Here is a 20,718-nt window from a genome sequence, read left to right on the forward strand (position 1 = left end):
GGTTGTCTGCTGTCGAATTTAATTATTTTCATAAAAATATTTTAATTAAATATTTATTTTCCTTCCAGCTCGAGATATTTGGAAGCCCTGTAAATTTTTCTTTGTGACAACAAGATATGACATTTATTTCAGGAAATTTACACATACATACATTACATACATATAATGAAACGCACGAATGACGGTTGACAAGTAACGGATTTATTCATATTCAGATATGGGAGCATAAACACATGTTACACATATTCTTGACTAGATGGCGCTAGTAACCATATTTTAAACTTATTTTGATGTAAGTAACAACACCCCCACTATATCAAAATAACAAATAAACTAATATTTCATAGGTGCAAACCGGGGAAACAATATTTTCTTAACTTAATATCACAATATTTTTCTCTACAAAGTTAACAAATTAGCACAGGTTAATAAATAACTAAATAAATGATTTACTAACAACAAACAAACAGCAATAAAATCATTTTTAAACCACACTAAGTGTTTTCATAAACCTGTATACATCACCTCCAGTAAACCTTTACTTAACATGTCAGTTGTTTCTACAATATCATTATCAATCACTTCTATAATGAAATTATAAACCTTGAGTTAACAATAACATGTCAGTATCCTCTTCACAATTATTTCAATTTGCCTTTTCAACATTTAATTTACATTCCATAGAAGTTTCAAACTTTTTCAACTAACAACTTAACTATGATTTAAAAATATAGAAAAATCATGAACACCAATAGTTTTCAAATTATCATAATGATTATTTACAAATACACAAGGCTCAAGTTTCCAATTTTGTGTATCCTAATTTACATAAAGATTCATCCACTTTTTTTTTTATACCAAGCAAGTGATGATTGCTTTACAACATAAACAGCCTTTTTTTAATTTCAACTCGTTTAAATCACTGACAGGAAAACCTTCTGGCAAATGCATAAAAATACTTTTTTAAGTTGGCCATTGAGAAAAGCTGTTGTGACGTCTAAATGAGTTACATTCATATTCAACTGTACACTTAAGGCAAACAGTAACCTCAACATTGAGTGCCTAATAAATAACAGGGGAAAATGTCTCTTGATAGTCTACACTGAGCTTTTGCGTAAAGCCCTTAGCTACAAGCCGCAATGATAACTCATTTTATGTCACAAACACATTTCTTTTTCAACACCCACTTGCACCCATTACACTACTGGAGCATCGACAACTTCCCAAACTTCGTTGTCTTCAAAACGACTGCAGTTCATTGGCCATCGCCTGCAACCACTGTTGTTTCTCAGGACCACTGACAGCTTCCGCATATGTCATTTCATCTTCTCCCACATAGGTGCATGTATTTGCAAAAACTATACTGCTCAGGTTTCTTCCTCTGTTGATTCTGACGTTCTTCACAGTGGGCAACTTCTGTGATACCTCGGGTCTTCTCGGCTAAGCATCTACTGAAGACAGTTGAATTTCAGGTTTCAACTGTGACAGGCCTGCATCTGTTCTAGATATATCTTCTAAGGACTGCTGCTGTACTTCCTCTTCATGCTGTTCACCTTCATTTTCCGCGTCTAGGTATTTTAACTCAGAGTCGCTGGAGCTTTGCTGGTTAATTCTAATTTAACCACAGATTCCTCTGTCAACTCCCCCACTGAATCTGTGTTTTCTACACAAACTGTGACTGTGTCGTCATTCCTTTTCTTCTCAAGAATCACAACATCTCGACTGGTTGTAATCTGATTCTTCACAGGATCATAAACTCTGTAACCCTTTATGTTCTCAGGAAATCCTACAAGAATATGCTTCTTGGACTTTTTATCCCATTTAGTCCTTTTTTCTTTCGGGATGTGAACCATGACAGGGCTTCCAAAAATGCGCAAACCTTCCAAATTAGGCTTTCTCCCTGTCCACATCTCGTATGGAGTTTTCTCTAGCCCCGACGCTACTGACCGATTCTTTATGTATACCGCAGTATTGGCAGCTTCTGCCCAGAATTTCTTTTCTAGGCCGGCCTCGAACAAAAGACACCGTGCACGTTCCACGATCGTGCGGTTATTCCTTTCGCTAAGGCCATTCTGTTCAGCGCTGTAGGGGTTGGTTTTCTGGTGTACTATACCTTCATTCTTCAAGAAATCTTCAAATTCTTTACTACAGTACTCACGGCCTTGATCTGTTCTTAAAAATTTTATTTTCTTGTTTTGACTATTTTCGGCCATTGACTTGAACTCTTTAAAATAACTTAATGCTTCACTTTTTGCTTTAAGAAAATAAATGAAAGTCATTCGAGTAAAGTCATCGACAAAAATAATGAAAAATCTTGCACCACCAAGCGAGTTCTTCTCCATAGGACCACAGATGTCACTATGAATAATCTGAAGGCTCTCTGTAGCTCTTGTGCCTGATGAGAAAGGTAACCTTGACTGTTTTCCCTCACAGCATACTTCACAATTTAATTTACTTCCGGTGAAAGTTCCAGGAAAATCTATTCCATCAACTAGTCCACGCTTCATCCTGTTCAAATCATTGGCATTTATGTGCCCAAGACGACTATGCCATGTCTGACCATCAGCTGTTGGTGAAGATAACATACAACTCTGTTTTGTTTCCAATCTTAACTTGTAAACACCATTGACTAGGTCAGCTTCTGCCACTATATCGCCTAGTTTGTTAAGAATCAAACAATTGTTGGTACCGAAATCAACACTGTTTCCGTTTTTTATCAATTCACTGACTGACAACAAGTTTGTCGTAAGCTCTGGCACGCACAGGACATTCTTCACGTTCACTTCGTAGCCGTAACTTGTTGATATTTCCATATCTCCGGAACATAAAACAGGTACTTTATTATTGTTAGCTACGAAAATGTCTGGAACAGCCGGCGAAAACTCTTTATTTTGCAACCAAGTTTCGTTCGGCGTATAGTGTTGACTCGCACCGGAATCGACATAAAAATCACTTTTATTGAAATCTCCACTGAGAAAAACAACGCTAAACGCGTTAGTCTGCTTCTTATTCTCCGATTTCTCACTTAAAAGTGGGCATTGGCTCCGATAATGGCCTGTATTTCTGCATTTGTAACAGGTTATGTTTTTCGTGTTTTCATTCGATTTTGACGTTTGACCGGTCTGTTGTCTATGCTTGCTAGTGTTGCTACACTTCTTCTTCAAGTGACTTTTTGCAAGTAATGCTGAATTGCGTTCCGTTTCACTTACTTGACTTGATTCCATATCGAGTAATTTTGTCTTGATGGAATCGGCCGTTATACTGATACCAGAGTGCTCGATAGCCATAATCATGGGCATAAAACGTTCTGGTAAACCAGCAAGCATCAAAGAGCCCACCCATTCATCATCAATTTTGAAACCCGTACCGGACAATCTCTGCGAAGTTTCAACTATTTGTGTCACATAATTCGTCATATTTTCACAGTTTTCCAGTCTGATGGATATTAAATGACGAAGCAAAGTAATCCTCGGCGAAAATCCCGAATCGTCGAACAAAGTCTTCAACGCCGTCCACAATTCCTTCGTGGTCTTTGTCTTCTTTATATGCACAAATAATGATGAATCTATCGTCAAAATCAGCTTCGCTCGTGCTTTTGCGTTTGCAGCGTCTACCACTGTTGTAGTCCCGTCTGCCGCAGGTTCTTCCTTGATATACTTGTTCGCGCCTTCAAGTATCAGCAAATTTTCTACTGCGAACGCCCAATCGTCGTAATTCTCGCGACCTTTCAGCTTCGGCACGTTCGTCAGAAAATGAGAACTCATTTTTAAGCACTTTACACGAAAAACACTAACTATTACAATTACTTTTTAATTAAAAACGGGATGGGACCCATAACCTATAATGAAACGCACGAATGACGGTTGACAAGTAACGGATTTATTCATATTCAGATATGGGAGCATAAACACATGTTACACATATTCTTGACTAGATGGCGCTAGTAACCATATTTTAAACTTATTTTGATGTAAGTAACAACAATACATTTATTGTAATAAACGGAGTACAAGTGACCAAGATAAAGATGATACAGTAGGGTATTTTTAAAGTTTATGTAATGAAGAAGTAAAATTGCGGCCTTTTTTTAGGTATTTATATTTATGGAATAAATTGGAAATATCTAATACCTACATACTTATTATATATTGGTAGCGGCTCCATTCATTCAATATTCGTTCGCAATTCATTTTGACATATAAGTCATTTGAACACATTATGACAAAAGGTATTTTGGTAAAGAGTTTTTAGTGTGTCGCAGTTCCATTTGCAATTTTGATACTTAGGTCTTTATACACTAAGTTGGTTATGGCATGAGCGATTTTTTTCCTAAGCAGATAAGAAGTTAACGTTATTAGCATCAACAAGAATGTTATAAATGCAATTTAGAGCCAGATTTTTAAAACATTTTTGTTATGAATTGTGCGTCCTTGTATTTAATGTCATTGCAGTAGCTTGTACTCATCAACTTATAATATAAATAAAACCTTAAAAAATAAATTATAAAAGCTGTAAAATCTACGTATGCGACGACTGAGATTTGAACTCGTGACCTGTGGCTTGTAAGTCTAACGATAATCGCCGGGGCTATACCTGGCCGTGACATATGGGTCGAAATTAGACTTTGCATAGCTTTCGCGTGTTTGTAACAAGCGTTGCTTCAACGATTCTGAAGAACGGAAGAATACATTTCACAGGATGACGGAGATCTGTCAAATGGTAGAAGAGAAAAACGTGAGATAGATGTATGTACTGACAAGTATATACTCTTTTCGACGACTGTCAAATCGCATGCCTAAAATAAATATGTAATTTTTTTAATTACTTTGGACTTTATTATCGGTGGGAAACGTCTGTTTTTGATCTACCTAAAATATTACTTATGTAGAAACAGTCATGTAATGAGGAGGAACACTCAAAGGAGATGACAGATGGCGCCACTCTATTAGTCCGTGAGACGTGAGAGCGAGAAGCTGATAATTATGTTTTTTCTCTCTCTCACATATGAATGACAGTGACATGCCTAGACTCTTGCATAGGCGCCGCCTGGCGGGGTAAAATGTCAGTGTGCCTCCTCATTTACGTTAATGTGTAATAGAAGAACAGAATAAAAAGCATGCGACACGGCTCATCACCTACCCTTGGCCCAGCTCCACCGGCGTGGTGGTTTGCCATATGGATTCCTAAATGTAAGACACTAAGGTCCAAACCAAACCACGCAAAAAATGTAAATATATTATTAAATTAAAGTATTAAATAAAGGTCAAACTTATTGGGTGGATTATCATGCTGTTAATATTGTTTAATAGGGACAATAAAAGTCAACCTCGTACTATTATCTGTTTCGAATTTGCCCGGTCAAATATTTAGATTTTTTTATTTCCATATAAATATATTGGTGGTTTTTATATGTTAAATATCTGAAAAATTATGTGCTATTGATTTCTGCTTAAAAATATCTGTTATTATATCAGCTCTAGAGACATACTTTATACGTACATGTACATAAAAATACAAACCGCTAATGTGCACAATTTGCGAGTCACGAATTCGTAACCTGATTACTTTCAATTAAACCATCGTTGAGAATGATTTTTGTGTCTGGGGCGCTACACTAATTTTAGCAGAATAGACTTCAAACAAGCGGGCGTATTTGATATAAAAAAAAATGTTGAAGACGGCAGGAAAATATTGAAGTATGTACAGTCCAGTTCATAAAGATGTGTAATACATTGCTTCACCTTCAGACGTTGTAATAAGGTGAAAAAATGTACCTGCACATTAAAACTGTACGTCCAAAACTCAAGTCAAACCTCAAGTTAACGAAGTGAAATATGACAATCGGCTTTTAGTGATATGTACTAAAAAGTCTAAAAATCGATGGCAAGAACATAACAATATTTTGCCTAATCTGATAGTCAGGACACGACACGATACAGACTTACCCCCTTATAAACGTACTCTAAAGTTATCAAGCCGATAAACTGTCCCTTTCCGACGTATTAGTGTGATAGAAAAGGACAAACGAACTTTATCGGCTTGATAACTTTAGAGTACGTTTATGAATAAGGGGGTTAGCCTAAACGTAGAACAAATGTTACAAATCCCATGTCACAGTGTGACCTCGAAAGTAAAGAATGATATCAACATTCGTTTATATTCGTACAGATCGAAACAGCTGCGGTGTGACTACTGACTAATTGCTCTCATATAAAAATACTATTATTTATCCAGATTCTCAGTTGTTCGTGAATCAAATACATTTTCTGCCAATTCCACTCAGCCGTTACACGTTACGTGTACAATCAAGGAATGTAATAAATATAGATACGGACAATGTGCCAAAAATGTGTATCCATAACCTTAAGACGCTGACAACACCCAATGACCTTGACGCTAGCGGACTTTGTCTATTTGTATGGGAGTAAGTGAAAGCGCGATGTCACTAAAAGAGGGCGGTTAGGTACGAAAAGTACGGAAAAATATTAAAATAAAATAGAAAGATGCATTTATTTGTGCAATATGTTTCGTTAGTGTTTTAGATATGTATATTTCTGTTATTGGAATTTTAATTAAAGACAACTAAGTGAATAATTGAACGACATAGAACCGTTTAATGACGAACTCGAGACCAATCTTTGTATTTTTTTTTCTATCGAGCCGATTTCATTAAACCGTGCATCGAGTTCGGCTATGTTCCTTAAAATATAATGAATAATAACATATAATTTACTTGCCTTACTAAAACTAATAGTTTGTCTTAAAAACCTTCGCAAGAAACATCAATTTTGCGCATTTGGGTGTTGTCAGCCCCTTGAGTCGTGTATACATAGTTTTGTCACTTTGTTCGCATCTATATTACTGAACAATCCACACTTTTATCCACACATTGAACCTTAAAACCAAGACTTAAAGACCTTCGATGGTCAGTTTTATTGTGTACTTTTATCTGACACATTATGAACCTTAACACAGTCTTTTAAAGGCCATCGATGGTCAGAGTTTAGATGTTGTACATACTTCCGCGACCAATGTTTACATTTGGGTGGGAGTCGATACTTTCCGACTTTCAGAACTTCTTTATTGCTAATACTTGGAAACTGAAACGTGTAACGATCTTGTTTTGCAGGTGAGAAGTGTGGATTTTGTAGAATTTATAACAGTAACAACTATTTATAAAAAATCACACACAAATTGAGGTTACATCAGCAATTCATCACATGTAGGATTGATTGCTTTCGTGTGTTTACAAGTTTGTTTCATCCATAGTAATCCATACTAATATTATAAATGGGAAAGTGCGTGTGTCTGTTTGTTTGTCCGCCTTTCACGGCAAAACGGAGCGATGAATTGTCGTGATTTTTTATGTGAACATAGTTGAAGGGATGGAGAGTAATATAGTCTACTTTTTGTCTCTTTCTAACGCGAGCGGCCACGGCAAAACGGAGCGACCAATTGACTGACCAAGTGACGTAAGCTACCTTTTGTCTCTTTTTAACCCCCCACTTCCCTAAAATAGGGGGTGACGGTTTGTATGGAGCATTCCGCAATTTTCAAATTTGACGGGAGTGAAGCCGCGGGCAATAGCTAGTTGCTAAATAATTACTATTTTTCATTAAAAATAGGTAAATAATAAGCTCCAAATGGGCATGAAAATGTTAAAATAGTTTCTGTTTCTACCATTTTTTTTTCTATTTTTTGGCAAGTGTAAAACACGCTGGCTCCTACACTGAAAGAAATAATTAACTGAACTAATTAAGTTATTTCAGAAATAATTGAACTCAAGTTATAGCGAAACAAATTTTAGTAAAATTTACATAACTAATTTTGTGGTGTAATACAATACTAGTCATGTTATTTTGTATTTGATGTGCAGTAATTTAATATTAGGCTGTTATTAACTTAATCAACTTAAACGAAGTAGTAGAGCTGCTGCAACAGAACTGTCTGTTTATAATTAACTTAAATGTATCCTTAATTATTATCAGTACGTTAGACTAAGTTTTACCAAACTATGTATTGTTGCTCCAACAAACTGTATATGTTTGCAGACTGTTAAAGTGTTTGATTGATTTTAACCAAATCTAATAGCATACTAATAATTTTACCTTACCTAACTACCAGGTAACAATTTCATTCAAATATTAGACAAACAATTATGTTGTCTTCAATTTACTACTTTATTTATTAGTAATAAATAGTTTTGTAACAAATAAGTGATTTTACTTCTTTGTTACTTACTTAATCAAATGTACGAATTTATAAAAACTATAGTTATAAAGTACGTAATGTTTAGTAAAACAGGTACAAAACTTTTGTTATCTGTAGCACGAGCGATTGTTTACGTGAAACGGACCGAAGCAAACCTGTTCGTTCCTGTTTGTGTTTCCTTTCTCATCTCGGCAGGCGTCGCAAGTTTGTCAGTCCGGTAATCCGGTTGTTATTAATAAACGTATTCTTAAATTCATGCTCTTTGTGAGAAAACCTTGGAGGCAAGGGCGGGTGCACAATATGAGTGAATTTGAGGAGGCGGCGGCGGCGGATTTAGCCGGAACCTCCGAGCGTGATGCTTCGTGTGCCAATGTTAGTACCACAACAACGATGGAGGAGTATCTAAAGTCGTGGGGTCTCCCTATGTACATAGATAAATTTAAAGGTAAGTAACAACATCATTAAATAACATTAATTAATTACATGTAGCGTAAGTAGATATCCACCTAAGGGACCATCCACACTCATGAGACGCACGTGGCGCGTGCCGCGACGCCGCCGCGCCTCCTGGGGGCGCGTCTTACGTCCTTCCTATACAAAATGTACTGAGGAGATGTTTTTGAATTACATTCAGGCAGCGTGGCGGAGACGGGAGACGTCCGTTGCGCGCCGCAAAACATGCGTCTCATGAGTGTGGATGGTTCCAAATAGTAACAGAATAGTAAACGAGTGGTCTATCACTAGGTTCCTTTCCGTGCCCGCGGCCCCGCGTTTTCAAATCACTTTGGTAGTTATGTACCTATAATATATAGGTACAATAGAATTTTCCAACAATTTCAACGAATAACAATTGTAACCCATAACTACCAATGTGATCTGAAAATGCGGATCCTTCACCAGTGAACGTTGGTATGCTGACATGTGTATGTTTTAATTTCAGAGCACAGTATCGATATTGACACCTTGCAGTTGTTATCAGGAGAAGACCTTAAAGAACTGGTTCCTGTAATAGGACACAGAGCAAAATTAATTACACAAATAGCCATCTTAAAAGACATAATTACGGATGCATTCTCCAAAAAGTAAGTATGTACCTATACATACAATTTCTCATCAGGCAGTGCAGGATCAGTACAGTTTTTGGCAGTGGCAGTGGTCGTTCCCCCTTTGGTGATTTTGTGGCTCAGGTCAGATCCACCTATTTGTTACTACAGTAGACTAGAGTTGTAATATTTTTTTAAGTTCGTGTATATATGTAGTTACCTAGCTTGCAGCCTGTTTTCAAAATTGAGGCCCTTAATTGTAAAACCAAAATATTATTTTTATTACATACTTTTCTAAATGATTTGTGAATGTGCATGGGAAAATGTCCCACTATGTCAATTGCCATAAAGCCGCTTTGTCAGTTTATTCATATAAAGATACAAGTAAATCTCGCCTTAATAGTAACTGACAAAGTGGGACGTTTTGCTTAACACACTCACATTTATTCCCTCTACTTAAATATTTCTACAATAAACTCACGTCTGTATTCCCAAACGGGGTAGGCAGAGGACATGAAATTATAAGTTTCAGTGCCACTCTTGGCAATTCCGGGGTGAAAGAAAACTAAATTATGATACAGTGACAGGTTGCCAGTCCATCACCCACATCTCAATGAAACCCATATCCCACAGTCTACTTTTAAGACACCCACGGGAGGAAAGGGGATGGTGAAATTCTCAATGATTAATAATTCTTAACCTGGCACTACACGGGATACCTACAATACACATTTTTTTTTTAAGTAATTACAGTACTCTACAGGGCGTCCCACAGCGATGCCACATGGAGGGAAAGTAGTACCTTAAATATCATAGATAGCATACTTTGCTGAAAGAAGACTTAATTTTATTTTTAAAACTTAGTAAAATTGCATTCAATTTTTTTTATTTTTACTATGAGGACTGAGGACTTATATTTTTTTTTTACTTTTTACTTTCCTCCGACGACGCGGTAATTTTTTTCCATGCAATTTTTGAATGCATGCAAAAATATGAATGCAATTTTACTAAGTTTTAAAAATACAATGAAGTCTTCTTTCAGCAAAATATGCTATCTATGGTATTTAAGGTACCATGTTACATCGCCGTGGGACGCCCTGTATATACAAATTATAAACGGAAATAGATTAATGTATACATTACTTAATTAACTGTAACTCAGTGGCGGTACAGCCCAAAAGCCGGGCTTGCCCTAACATTTTTAAAACCGCGCGCCAAATTCTCCATAACCTTAAGTGAAGCGCATGGCGACCGACCGCACGGTACAGTACAGACCACAGCATGTTGCAATTTTTTGCCGTGGCGCTAGTGCAGCGCGGAAGGAACGAGACTTGAAGTCTTGTTCGCTCGCACTCTGGCTTGCAACGGGGCTTACTCTTTCATCCTGCTCTTTGAGCGTTTTGCCTACATTATGCCTAGCAACCAATAATACCAATATATTTGTTGAACGATATTAAGCCGGGCTTTTGGTATGAAGTGAGGCGCGTTAGAGGAACAACTTCAAGTGTATTATTTAGTCGTTTATTTGCGTTAAGTGAATCAAAGAGTATTGTAATATAAATGAAAAAGTGAATGTGCTGACTTCCGGTTGGCACGCCATCTTAGCGGTTTCGTGTTGTGTTAATTTATTTTTGTTTTACTCATTAATATTGTTTAAAGTGTAATATCGATAGCTTATTATGCAGTAAACTAATGTTGTATTGAGAAGCTGATGAAGAATTAATCTCGAAACGCGTTTAGCCTCTTTTTGTCGTCAACGGCCGGTAGTCCACGTGCTCTTGTAAAATCTAGCTATCAATTTACAAGCGCTATTTCACCGTACACTGTCGTACTATCCGTACAAAAACTTAACTTCAGGTAAGTTCATTTAATCTTGTCATTAGCTCATATCACCTGAACACTGGCGAAATAGTCCCAATGGACTGAAGCCATTCACTTTTTAAAAACTGAACTGAAGTGAATGTCCTCTTCATCGTTTCCTTATTACTAAGTGCTTAATTCGTTTAAAAAACCAATCGACAATATATGAAGTTGTTCCTTGTGACGGTGATAAATGCGTACACATATTAATCGACGAAGGCAAGGTAAAGTCATTAAATTTTGCCCAAAAACGAGACATTATTTCCGCGCCAAAACCAACGCCTGACTTGTGTATTTCTCAGAAAAGTGAGGCGCATAAGAGAACATTTTGTAGGGCTGTGAGTCCGAAAACTGAAGATTAGTTAGATATTGCGAAAACGTATCTTCCGGATTGCCTTATTTCAAAACCCTAGGCACGCCACTGCTGTAACTGGGTGATTCTAAGTTAAGAGGTAATACGTTGTATGGAGTGACGGCGCGGACTTTTTTTGTTTTTTACCTATTCGGTTGGGGGACAGGTCAGGGGAGAGACATTTTTCCTACATTAGAGCTGATTGTGACTAATTTACATAAATTTCTGTAATAATTTTGAGTGTCCATGTAGAAAACATTTAGTTTTATAAAATAAATATGTTATTATGAAGTTTTATCTTGAAAAAATATATTTTATTGTCAGTGCCGTCGAAAGTACCTCTTAGAATCACCCAACTCTTAAATTTCATGACACCTTGATAGACACATTTTTACTTTTTAGGCGGAGGAGGATGAAAATGACGCCGTGAAAACAATTTATTTAATTGAAAAATCATCATGCTCACTAGAGGCACAGCCAGACGAACAACCACCTACTGAAATAAATGTCCATGGAGAACAGGAAGAGAATTGCGTAAGTAGAGTTATAAAACTCGGAAACTCCTATTAATCATATCATATTTTAATAGTTAATTGTTTTACAAGGAGGCAAAGTTGTTGTTTAACCACACGTGCCAATATCTTGATACCGGGCAAGCGAAAGATTCCAATATTGAACCGCAAGTGTAGCAAGTGGTTTGAAAAGTGGAATCTTGAGTAATGGCACTGTTTCAAGGCACGAAGGTTAAACAAATAAAATAATTCAGCACACCAACACTGAGAAAATACTAACTTTAAGACATAAAAGTAAATCAGATCCATCCAATTTACTAAACATGTATTATACAAAATCAGTATTTGAAGGTAATTTTTACCAGCCAGCTTAGGACATCAAGTTAAAATTTGTATGAAATTACTTTCTTATCACTTTTTGAAGCATCTAGACAGCCAATAGAATAGAATATACTTTATTTAACATCAAATTTGATAGATACAAGATAGATAGGTACATACAACACAAACTACTACTAGTTGGCGTGGTGAAAATGAAAATTTGTTTCCTCTAGGCTACTTAACTTTTCTAGCCATAATAGGGAACTTGCCTATACTAGTATACTGGCTATACTTAAAATAAAATATTTTATACTATGCACAAAATAAAGCTTCAGATGATTATAAGAAAATCATGGACGGTAGTTATTTTTATTTTAAACCTAATTTCTATTTTGTAAGTTGGATAAAAAGAAAGATAGAAGAAATATGTAAAGTAAATGAGTTGACTGTAATATTACTTAGACTCGTTTCCATATTAATAAATTTCATTCGATATTAGGATTACTGCCTATTGTTGAAAGATACAGTTAATTTAAGCTGGTAAATATTACCCACTTCTGTCTGTCTGTCCACACGGTCTGTCCACCTGTCTTATTTTCACGCTTTATCCGCTGCACCAATTTTGATATGGAGATAGTGGTAACCCCTAGAGAAGAGAAGAATGGCTTTTTCCCACCTTTTAACCAAATCAGTTACATAACTAAAACCTAGGCGGACAGTCTGTTACACTACTTGGTTATTAATTGCTTTTAACATAATTTAGAAGACATTTTAGGTAAACTTATTTTTTAATTACAGAAGTTGTATGAAACATTACTTAAATACAATGAAGGAAAAGGTCTTCTCCTACGCTACAAAGAAAAAGGCTTACTGGATAATGCTGCGAGGAGGAGACTTTGCAGCATTATTATAAATGATGAATTAAAAGATGATCCTCAAAAAACCATCACCAGCTCAAGATTATATCAGTTGGCGTTTGAAATTACTCAAATCTTCAAAAAGGAAAGTTCCTCCGTGTATTTTATTCCGTTTGCTAGTTTTAGCCCACAACAAAAAATATCAGCTAAAGGAAAATTGCTTGATTGCTACCGACAACGCAGGAGGGAGTATATAAAATCGGGTATTATAAAAGGCAGAGAAAAACGCTGTGGTTCTACTTCGTCATCCTATAGTGAGCCAGAATCGCCACGAGCTAGCAGTAGCACTCAAGCTGCTGTCATGCAACTGCAAGATCACTTGGAATCTGATATAAATGAAAAACTGTTATGGCTGAAAAACTGTTGCGATCCCTGGGAAACTGTCGAAGACTACTGGACCATCACTGCCAAAACACGTTTGACCCGTTTACAGTCTAATGAATATACGATCCAACAATATTTTTCGGAGTTTAAACCACTTAACCAGCCAGGAGGTATATTCTTGGTATGTACCTAAACTATTTAACTGACCTTACTTATTGTTAGAAATCTCATTCAGGTCTCTTACGGTGCTCTTAAGTAGCTCCTACACGGGCGACACATTGCCAAGCAATTCGCATACCATTGCCGCGTTTGTTCAAGACGCACCAACTATGGAGCAATCGCGGCAATGGTATGCGAATTGCTTGGTAATGTGTCGCCCGTGTAAGAGCACCGTTATTCAATGATGTGATGCAACTGCTTTATGAAATGTCCTTCATTCATCAAACCCTGCCAATACTTCATTATTAGTAAAAGCTTCATAAAGAGTGCTTCTGTCTTACTAAATTTACATTATTTTATTGTTAGGTAACTCTAATTTATGTCATTCAACAATTGTTCACAGCTTTTAAAAGATTACGCACATCTGTACCCTGGTAATAACCAAACACTATCAGGAAATTGGCTTTTAATGAGACCAAAATTAATCAAGTTAGCCAAAAACCGCTCTGACGCGTTTTTGAAAGACATGTTAGCAGATATTGATCATGGTAAATATAACAAATATTTATATTTCTCTCTATCATAATTAATTCCTCTAATTTAACTACCACTTTGGCCAAGTCGGTAAGTGACCCTTCCAGCTAAGTTCATGGTCCTAGGTTCGAAAACCCATATCTAAGGCAGCGTTCCCACTTATATGCGTCGCGTGTCTCGGGGCGCGCAACGGACGTAAGGCGCGCCGCCAAGCGGCGCGGCGCGCGCCCCGCCGCCGCCACGCCACCTGGGGCGCGTCTTACGTCTTTCCTATACAAAATGTACTGAGGAGACGTTTTTTGAATTACACTTAAGCGGCGTGGCGCGGACGCCCCTTGCGCGCCCCGAGACACGCGACGCATAAGTGGGAACGCTGCCTAAGGCCATTGATTTGTATGATGAGCATAATTATTTTCTATCGTTTTATTTTTATGAGTGTGTCTGAGTACCCGCTACACAAGCATTCTTGAGCTCACTGCTTAGTTATTTATTTATACGAGCATGTCTTGTAAGTATATATATATGTATATTATGTATAGGGTGGGCCCTGTCACTAAAGCAAAAAATTAAAATGTAGCCTATTATACTTTTTAAACTGGCCAATATTTGTTCAGCAACTTTTAACTTAACTAACTTTTATTTTGACTTTTATCACCATTGAAAGTTTTTACTAAGAGGCAATAAATAGTTATTTGTTATACAAGGGTGCAAAGTTGTATTTTAACGCGGAGTGTAGAATTGGAAAAAGAGCAAGTGAAAGGATTGTGTAGTTGAACCACGAGCGAAGCGAGTGGTTCGAAAATCGAATCCTGAACTTGGCGAGTTTTTCAAGACACGAGAAGTAAAACACATTTGCACCCGTGTTTAATACAAAACTTTTCCCCTCACTGTAGCAAGGAAAACACAACGCAAAAAACGCATTTTTCACTGCTTCCAGTAGATTGAAGCTAATATTTATATTGTATGAAATAAAATAAATTGGAGACTTCATAGTTTTTAAAAGTTGCTGAACAAATGTTGGTTAATGTTTAAGGAGTACAGCCTTTCGTTACCCACCCTATATGTATACCCGGTAGATTTTTAAGACGTATTCCTGATCACATCTTTTTCTAAATTCGATCTGAAATGTTTCTATTGTTGATATTTAATGTTATGTTTAAAATATAATATTTAATATTTTAACTTACTAAACAATAAAAAATCTTGTTTTAGAGATAACTAACATTGATATTATATTATATTATGTATACACCTATCCTCCTGAGTCCAGAAAGCGATTGGTTTGTTTTTGAAATTAGAACCTTTTGTTACATAATAAAAGTTCAAAATGGATTTCGAAATATGCACAAAAATGTATACAAGAGGACTGAGGAGGCTACATATTAAATTGAATGTTTCAGAACAGCGTGAAGAAGTCATGGACCTGGCAGCATTGATGGCGATCCCGTTTCTGATGACTACTTCGAACGTAGGCAAGAGTAAGAATAAAACCAAGCCAAAACGTCTTTGGCGGCCGTCTAAGCAGGAGGTGTTGGAGGGATTTATCATCCATGTGAAATGTGCGGCGCACATAGAAGACACCATCGCACGTAGAGCGGAAAAACTGCGCGAAATGGAATTAACGTTACAGCCGTCTATAGTAATTGTAGGACCTTCTATCAAGGAAATATCAGGCAGGTACATAATTGTAAATAATGTTCGTTACGAAGTGACATCGATCATAAATGCAGTTGATGCGTGTTTTAAAATAATATTTGTTCTTAACGCACAATATCCTGCGGAGTCTAATAACGTTTGGCAATTTATCCAAACCGCACTTTACCAAATAAAAACAAAATATGACAAAATTTACACGACAGTGAACACACTTATGACAGATTTAAATATTCAACAAGGAGAGTGAGTTAAACTAATTGATTTGTTACCTTTGTACCCAATAATTAGATTACCTAGGTCCTGAAAAAATGCCTAAGTGTTTTTTATGCTTCAAGATTTGTGATTGTATAAAAGAATTATTTAAACATTTTTCCTTAATGCATGGAACACATAATTTTTCATTATATCCTTGTGTAGAAGATGGCTGTAATCGAACTTTTCACTTAAAAAATACTTATAAGAAACATATAACACGCGATCATATTAATATGCAGAGTGATACTTGTAATGCTTCTACTGACCAAATATCAAATATTGTTATCCCTTGCTCGTCAGAAAGACATCGGCCTTCTAATATTGCAAATCCACATTCAAATAATTATACATTGCCAATGTTTTTATCATCGCTGTATGCAAACCCATTAATACCTAAAACGGCAGTTCAAGATGTAGTAGATGGAATGAACATGTACTTATGCGATACTTTATCCAGTAATTTAGAAAATATTTTTAGAGAAGTAACAACATCCCCAGAACAAGATAAAAAAATTATGTCTTTGAAACAGAAGGTTTTGTCTGCTGTTCAATCTCCTATTAAGTCACTCGATACTGAATATAAACGTCTGGAATATTTAAAAGGAGAAGGAACTTACATACCCCCGAAAGAAATAGTTATCGGGCAAACAATGTGTAGTGTTAAAAAGCGTGGTGTAGTAACATATGCCCCAATGGAATGTAAAGAGCAATTGATTCCTCTTAGACTTGTTTTGCAAAAATATTTTTCACTCGACAATGTTATGGCAGAAACTCTCGATTACGTTAACAATTTATTACTAGACAATAGCCTTATTAGAAACATTATACAGGGGAGCTCTTGGGCAAAAGTTAAAGCGAAATACAAGGATAGGTTAGTATTTCCATTGTTCCTATTTTTTGATGATTACGAAAGCGGGAATGTTCTTGGTAGTCATTCGGGTATCCATAAATTAGGAGCTGTGTATGTATCTGTTGGTTGTATTCCTCCATATCGCGCTTCTACTTTAACAAATATCTTTCTAGCTCTTTTATTTCATTCATCTGATAGAACAACCTTTGGAAACAATGTAATATTTCATCCATTAATAGAAGAACTAAATTTTTTATCTGAACTCGGAGTTGATATAGATGTACCGTGTTTTCATGGTAAGCTTTACTTTTCTTTAGCTCTAATAATTGGCGACAACCTGGGGATTCATTCCATCCTAGGATTTAATGAAACATTTTCATCTAATCACCCTTGTCGAATTTGTAATGTCTCCAAAGAGGAATTGAAAACACAATGTTTCGAAAATGAACAAATATTGCGAAATGCTGAAAACTACAACGAACAATTGCTAAAAAAATGCCCTGCTAGCACAGGCCTGAAAGAAAAGTGTGTTTGGTTGACCGTAAATGATTTTAGTTTGTTTGATAACGTAGGTGTAGATATCATGCATGATATTCTGGAAGGTGTAGCTAAATATGTTATGTCTTTTCTCTTGATAAAATATATCCGTGACTTAAAGTATTTCTCATTACATGTTTTAAATTCTAGAATTAATCATTTTGATTATGGTCCTGATGCTGGAAGCAAACCCTGTCTTTTGACTATGGAACATATTTTGAAGGGCAATATTAGACTCTCGGCTTCCGAAATGTTAACTTTTCTTCGATATTTCGGTCTACTAATAGGAGATTTTGTTCCTACTGATGACTGTTATTGGATAATATATATTACTTTGAGGAAAATACTAGATTTGATAATGTCTTATAAGATTGATAAAGGTACTTGTGACCTGTTAAAGGTTTTGATTTCTGAACTAAATGAACTTTATATATCATTATCTGGGGAAAAACTTAAACCTAAATTTCATTTTATGGTTCACTATCCATCAATGTTGTTAAAATTTGGACCACTAGTAAATTTTTGGAGCATGCGGTATGAGGCTAAACATAGGGTATCTAAAATTGCTGCACGTGCGTCTTTTAACCGTCGTAATATAACATTAACACTGGCCAATAAACATCAATTACAATTGAATAATATGTTTTTAAAAGGGACTTTAGATGCGCTTTTCTCTGTAGGTCCGTCTAAACAAATAACGGTACAAAAACGCAAAGAAGTAATACTTCAATTACATTTCAATGAGAATATTTCTCTCAGTTCTGTAAAGTGGGTGAAAGTTAAAGGCACACATTACACGCCCGGAGCAATTCTCGTTCAAAATGTAGGAGATCTAGGTGATTTTACATTTGCGATGATCAAAAATATTTTTATTTATAACAATGATCGCATCATCTTTGAATGTGTACTTGTAACAACAATTGATTTTGATTTTCACTTGCATTGCTTCGAAGTGGAAATTCCAGAAACTGAATCAAATATATTTGTGTTCCAGGATTCATTGTTATCTTATATTCCAAATCATATTAATTTAGCTTCAAATGGTAAAAGATATGTTACACAAAGAGGGCATTTGTAATAATAATTGTAACTTGGGATGGCTACCACGAATACCCCGCCCCTTATTAAATATAATGTTTTTTTATATTAATGTTAAGTACGTCTATAGTGGCGAGAATGGAAATGTAATGTAATGATTACCCAGTTCAATCTTTTAATACGTACTTTTGTGAACCTACTCTCTCCTGTGTTGTCGTTGTTAATGATGATAATATTTGTTGTGAACTAACTGGTTACCATTATTAATGTAGTAGTGTTAGTAGTGACAGCACAGATTTTTTTATGTATTACCACTGATAAGTACTGAAGTTATTTTAGGATAGCGGGTGTAAATGGAGATGCGGTATACGTCAGGAGATAGTGCTACAAATGTGAGCCAGAATTAGAACAATGTACTCAAGACGCTACAGGAGGGGTCAATTCTCCATACAAACGCTCTCGACTATTTCCTCCTAGTTTTTGAAGATACAGCAATTATTTTTTTCAACACAGATTATTATAATTTTTATCTGTGTCGGACAGATTTGTTTTTTTTTTGATATTCTTATTTTTAAAAACGCTAGAGCCCATCAAAAATTTCCAAAAATGGCGTTATTGATTATGGCGTAAAAAAAGGTGTGGTATTCAAAATTGGTGACAATTTGCCAAAAAAAACTAAACCGACCATTGTTATTCAGATTCTCAAATTTCGTTACGAGTGATTAAGTTTTGAAGAAGGAAACAGTCGAGAGCGGAACCTTGATTTTAAAGATTTTTTCGGAATATCTTAACTTTTCGTTCTTAATGGACAATTTTTTCGATAAATCTAGTTAATAAGCTTGATACTCTGCAGCCGGACCACCTCGCTTTATTGTGCTCAGATCACAATGGTGGAATGTACCTCTTGTGCCTTGTTGGAAATTACATGTAGCTCTGTAATTTTACAGAAATATGTGTTTAAAGGGGTCCGGCTGCGGAGTATACTCCCCAGCCGGACCACGTCTGTATCCGCTGATGTCACTGACTTCAAGATATAATTTAAGTAACTATCAAAAACTGTACCTGTTATAGTATGAATTTTCTGAGATGAACTTTTCGCTTTTGCAGTAATCTGTTAAACAAAGGCATTTCTTTCTATTATTCACGGCGGCCAGCTCCCGTTTCCACAGCACGTGCTAAAGTCTCAGTGTAGTTAAAAAGCAACTATCATGATAGCAATAGGGTTCAAATTTATTAAACAGTTTGCAGTATGCAGGTAACTTGTTTTGAAGATGACAAAACGTGTTATCTCCGAAAGGGCTTTTTATGGATTTGAACCTTATTACTATCATGATAGTTGCGTTTTAACTACACTGAGACTATAGCACGTGCCGTTTAAACGGGAGCTAGCCGCCGTGAATAATAGAAACAAAGGCCTTTGTTTAACAGATTACGGCAAAAGCGTAAAGTTCAACTCAGAAAATTCATAGTATATCTTTGAATAAGTTATTTATTATATTTCTATTAAAAGTGGCCTTATAAATTACTTTTCACAGATTTCGATTTTTAGTTATCGCCGTTAGTACGCGAGTAGCCGGACCCCTTTTAAACACATATTTCTGTCCAACTACAGAGGTACATGTAATTTCCGACTAGGTACAAGAGGTTACATCAGGGGTACATTTCATCACCATTGTGATCTGAGCACAATAAAGCGAGGTAGTCCGGCTGCAGAGTATTACGCGTTAATAACACTAGTATATTAAACTAGAATTCCCAAATTGAAAGGAGGGCCCCTTTCCATTTTAGAATTTCGCTCCTGTAGCGTCTTTAGAAAGAAATGATGCTCGCCGCCCTGACGTTAGGTCCGCAGGTACATTTACAGTTCAAGCTAATAGCTGCTACTCAGGGTCAAAGTACATGTACATGAGTTAAATACATGTGCTTCATATATTATATTAAGCTCAATCGAATTTAGAGAGTGGTTAGAGACTGATATGGAATTAAATAAGCTTAAATATACATGCCTTGTAAATATTAACCTCGGGCAGTACTTTGACCCTTGGCAGCCATTAGCAAATGCACCTGCGGACCTGCCATCAGGACGGCGGGCGTCATTTCTTTCTAAAATATCTCTGGAATAAATAGAGCACATTGTTTCAATTCTGGC

The 20,718-nt window shown here is 36.1% G+C and overlaps 2 protein-coding genes across 5 annotated transcripts in view; one reads left to right on the forward strand and one right to left on the reverse strand.

Moving 5' to 3' along the window:
• The window catches only part of LOC125226822 (endonuclease/exonuclease/phosphatase family domain-containing protein 1-like), a 68,756-nt gene that overhangs the window by 26,558 nt on the left and 21,480 nt on the right, over positions 1-20,718 (reverse strand). The window lies entirely within an intron of this gene.
• LOC125226819 lies at positions 11,000-18,641 on the forward strand. 4 transcript variants are annotated; one of them, XM_048130921.1, is made up of 5 exons: positions 11,000-11,111; positions 11,869-12,000; positions 13,098-13,721; positions 14,103-14,247; positions 15,634-18,641. In XM_048130921.1, exon 5 carries the CDS (start codon positions 16,198-16,200, stop codon positions 18,607-18,609), a length of 2,412 nt encoding a protein of 803 aa, XP_047986878.1. In that variant the 5' UTR covers positions 11,000-11,111; positions 11,869-12,000; positions 13,098-13,721; positions 14,103-14,247; positions 15,634-16,197; the 3' UTR covers positions 18,610-18,641. The 4 variants fall into 4 exon arrangements, with proteins under 4 accessions (XP_047986878.1, XP_047986879.1, XP_047986882.1 ...); XM_048130922.1 differs by having other exon boundaries at positions 15,639-18,641; XM_048130925.1 differs by having other exon boundaries at positions 15,634-18,560.

This window comes from Leguminivora glycinivorella, chromosome 6 (assembly GCF_023078275.1).
Source record: "Leguminivora glycinivorella isolate SPB_JAAS2020 chromosome 6, LegGlyc_1.1, whole genome shotgun sequence".
Taxonomy (NCBI): domain Eukaryota; kingdom Metazoa; phylum Arthropoda; class Insecta; order Lepidoptera; family Tortricidae; genus Leguminivora; species Leguminivora glycinivorella.

What these genes read in the sequence shown, in the direction of transcription:
- LOC125226819 (XM_048130921.1), top strand. Translation starts at nt 16,198, where the DNA reads ATGCCTAAGTGTTTTTTATGCTTCAAGATTTGTGATTGTATAAAAGAA.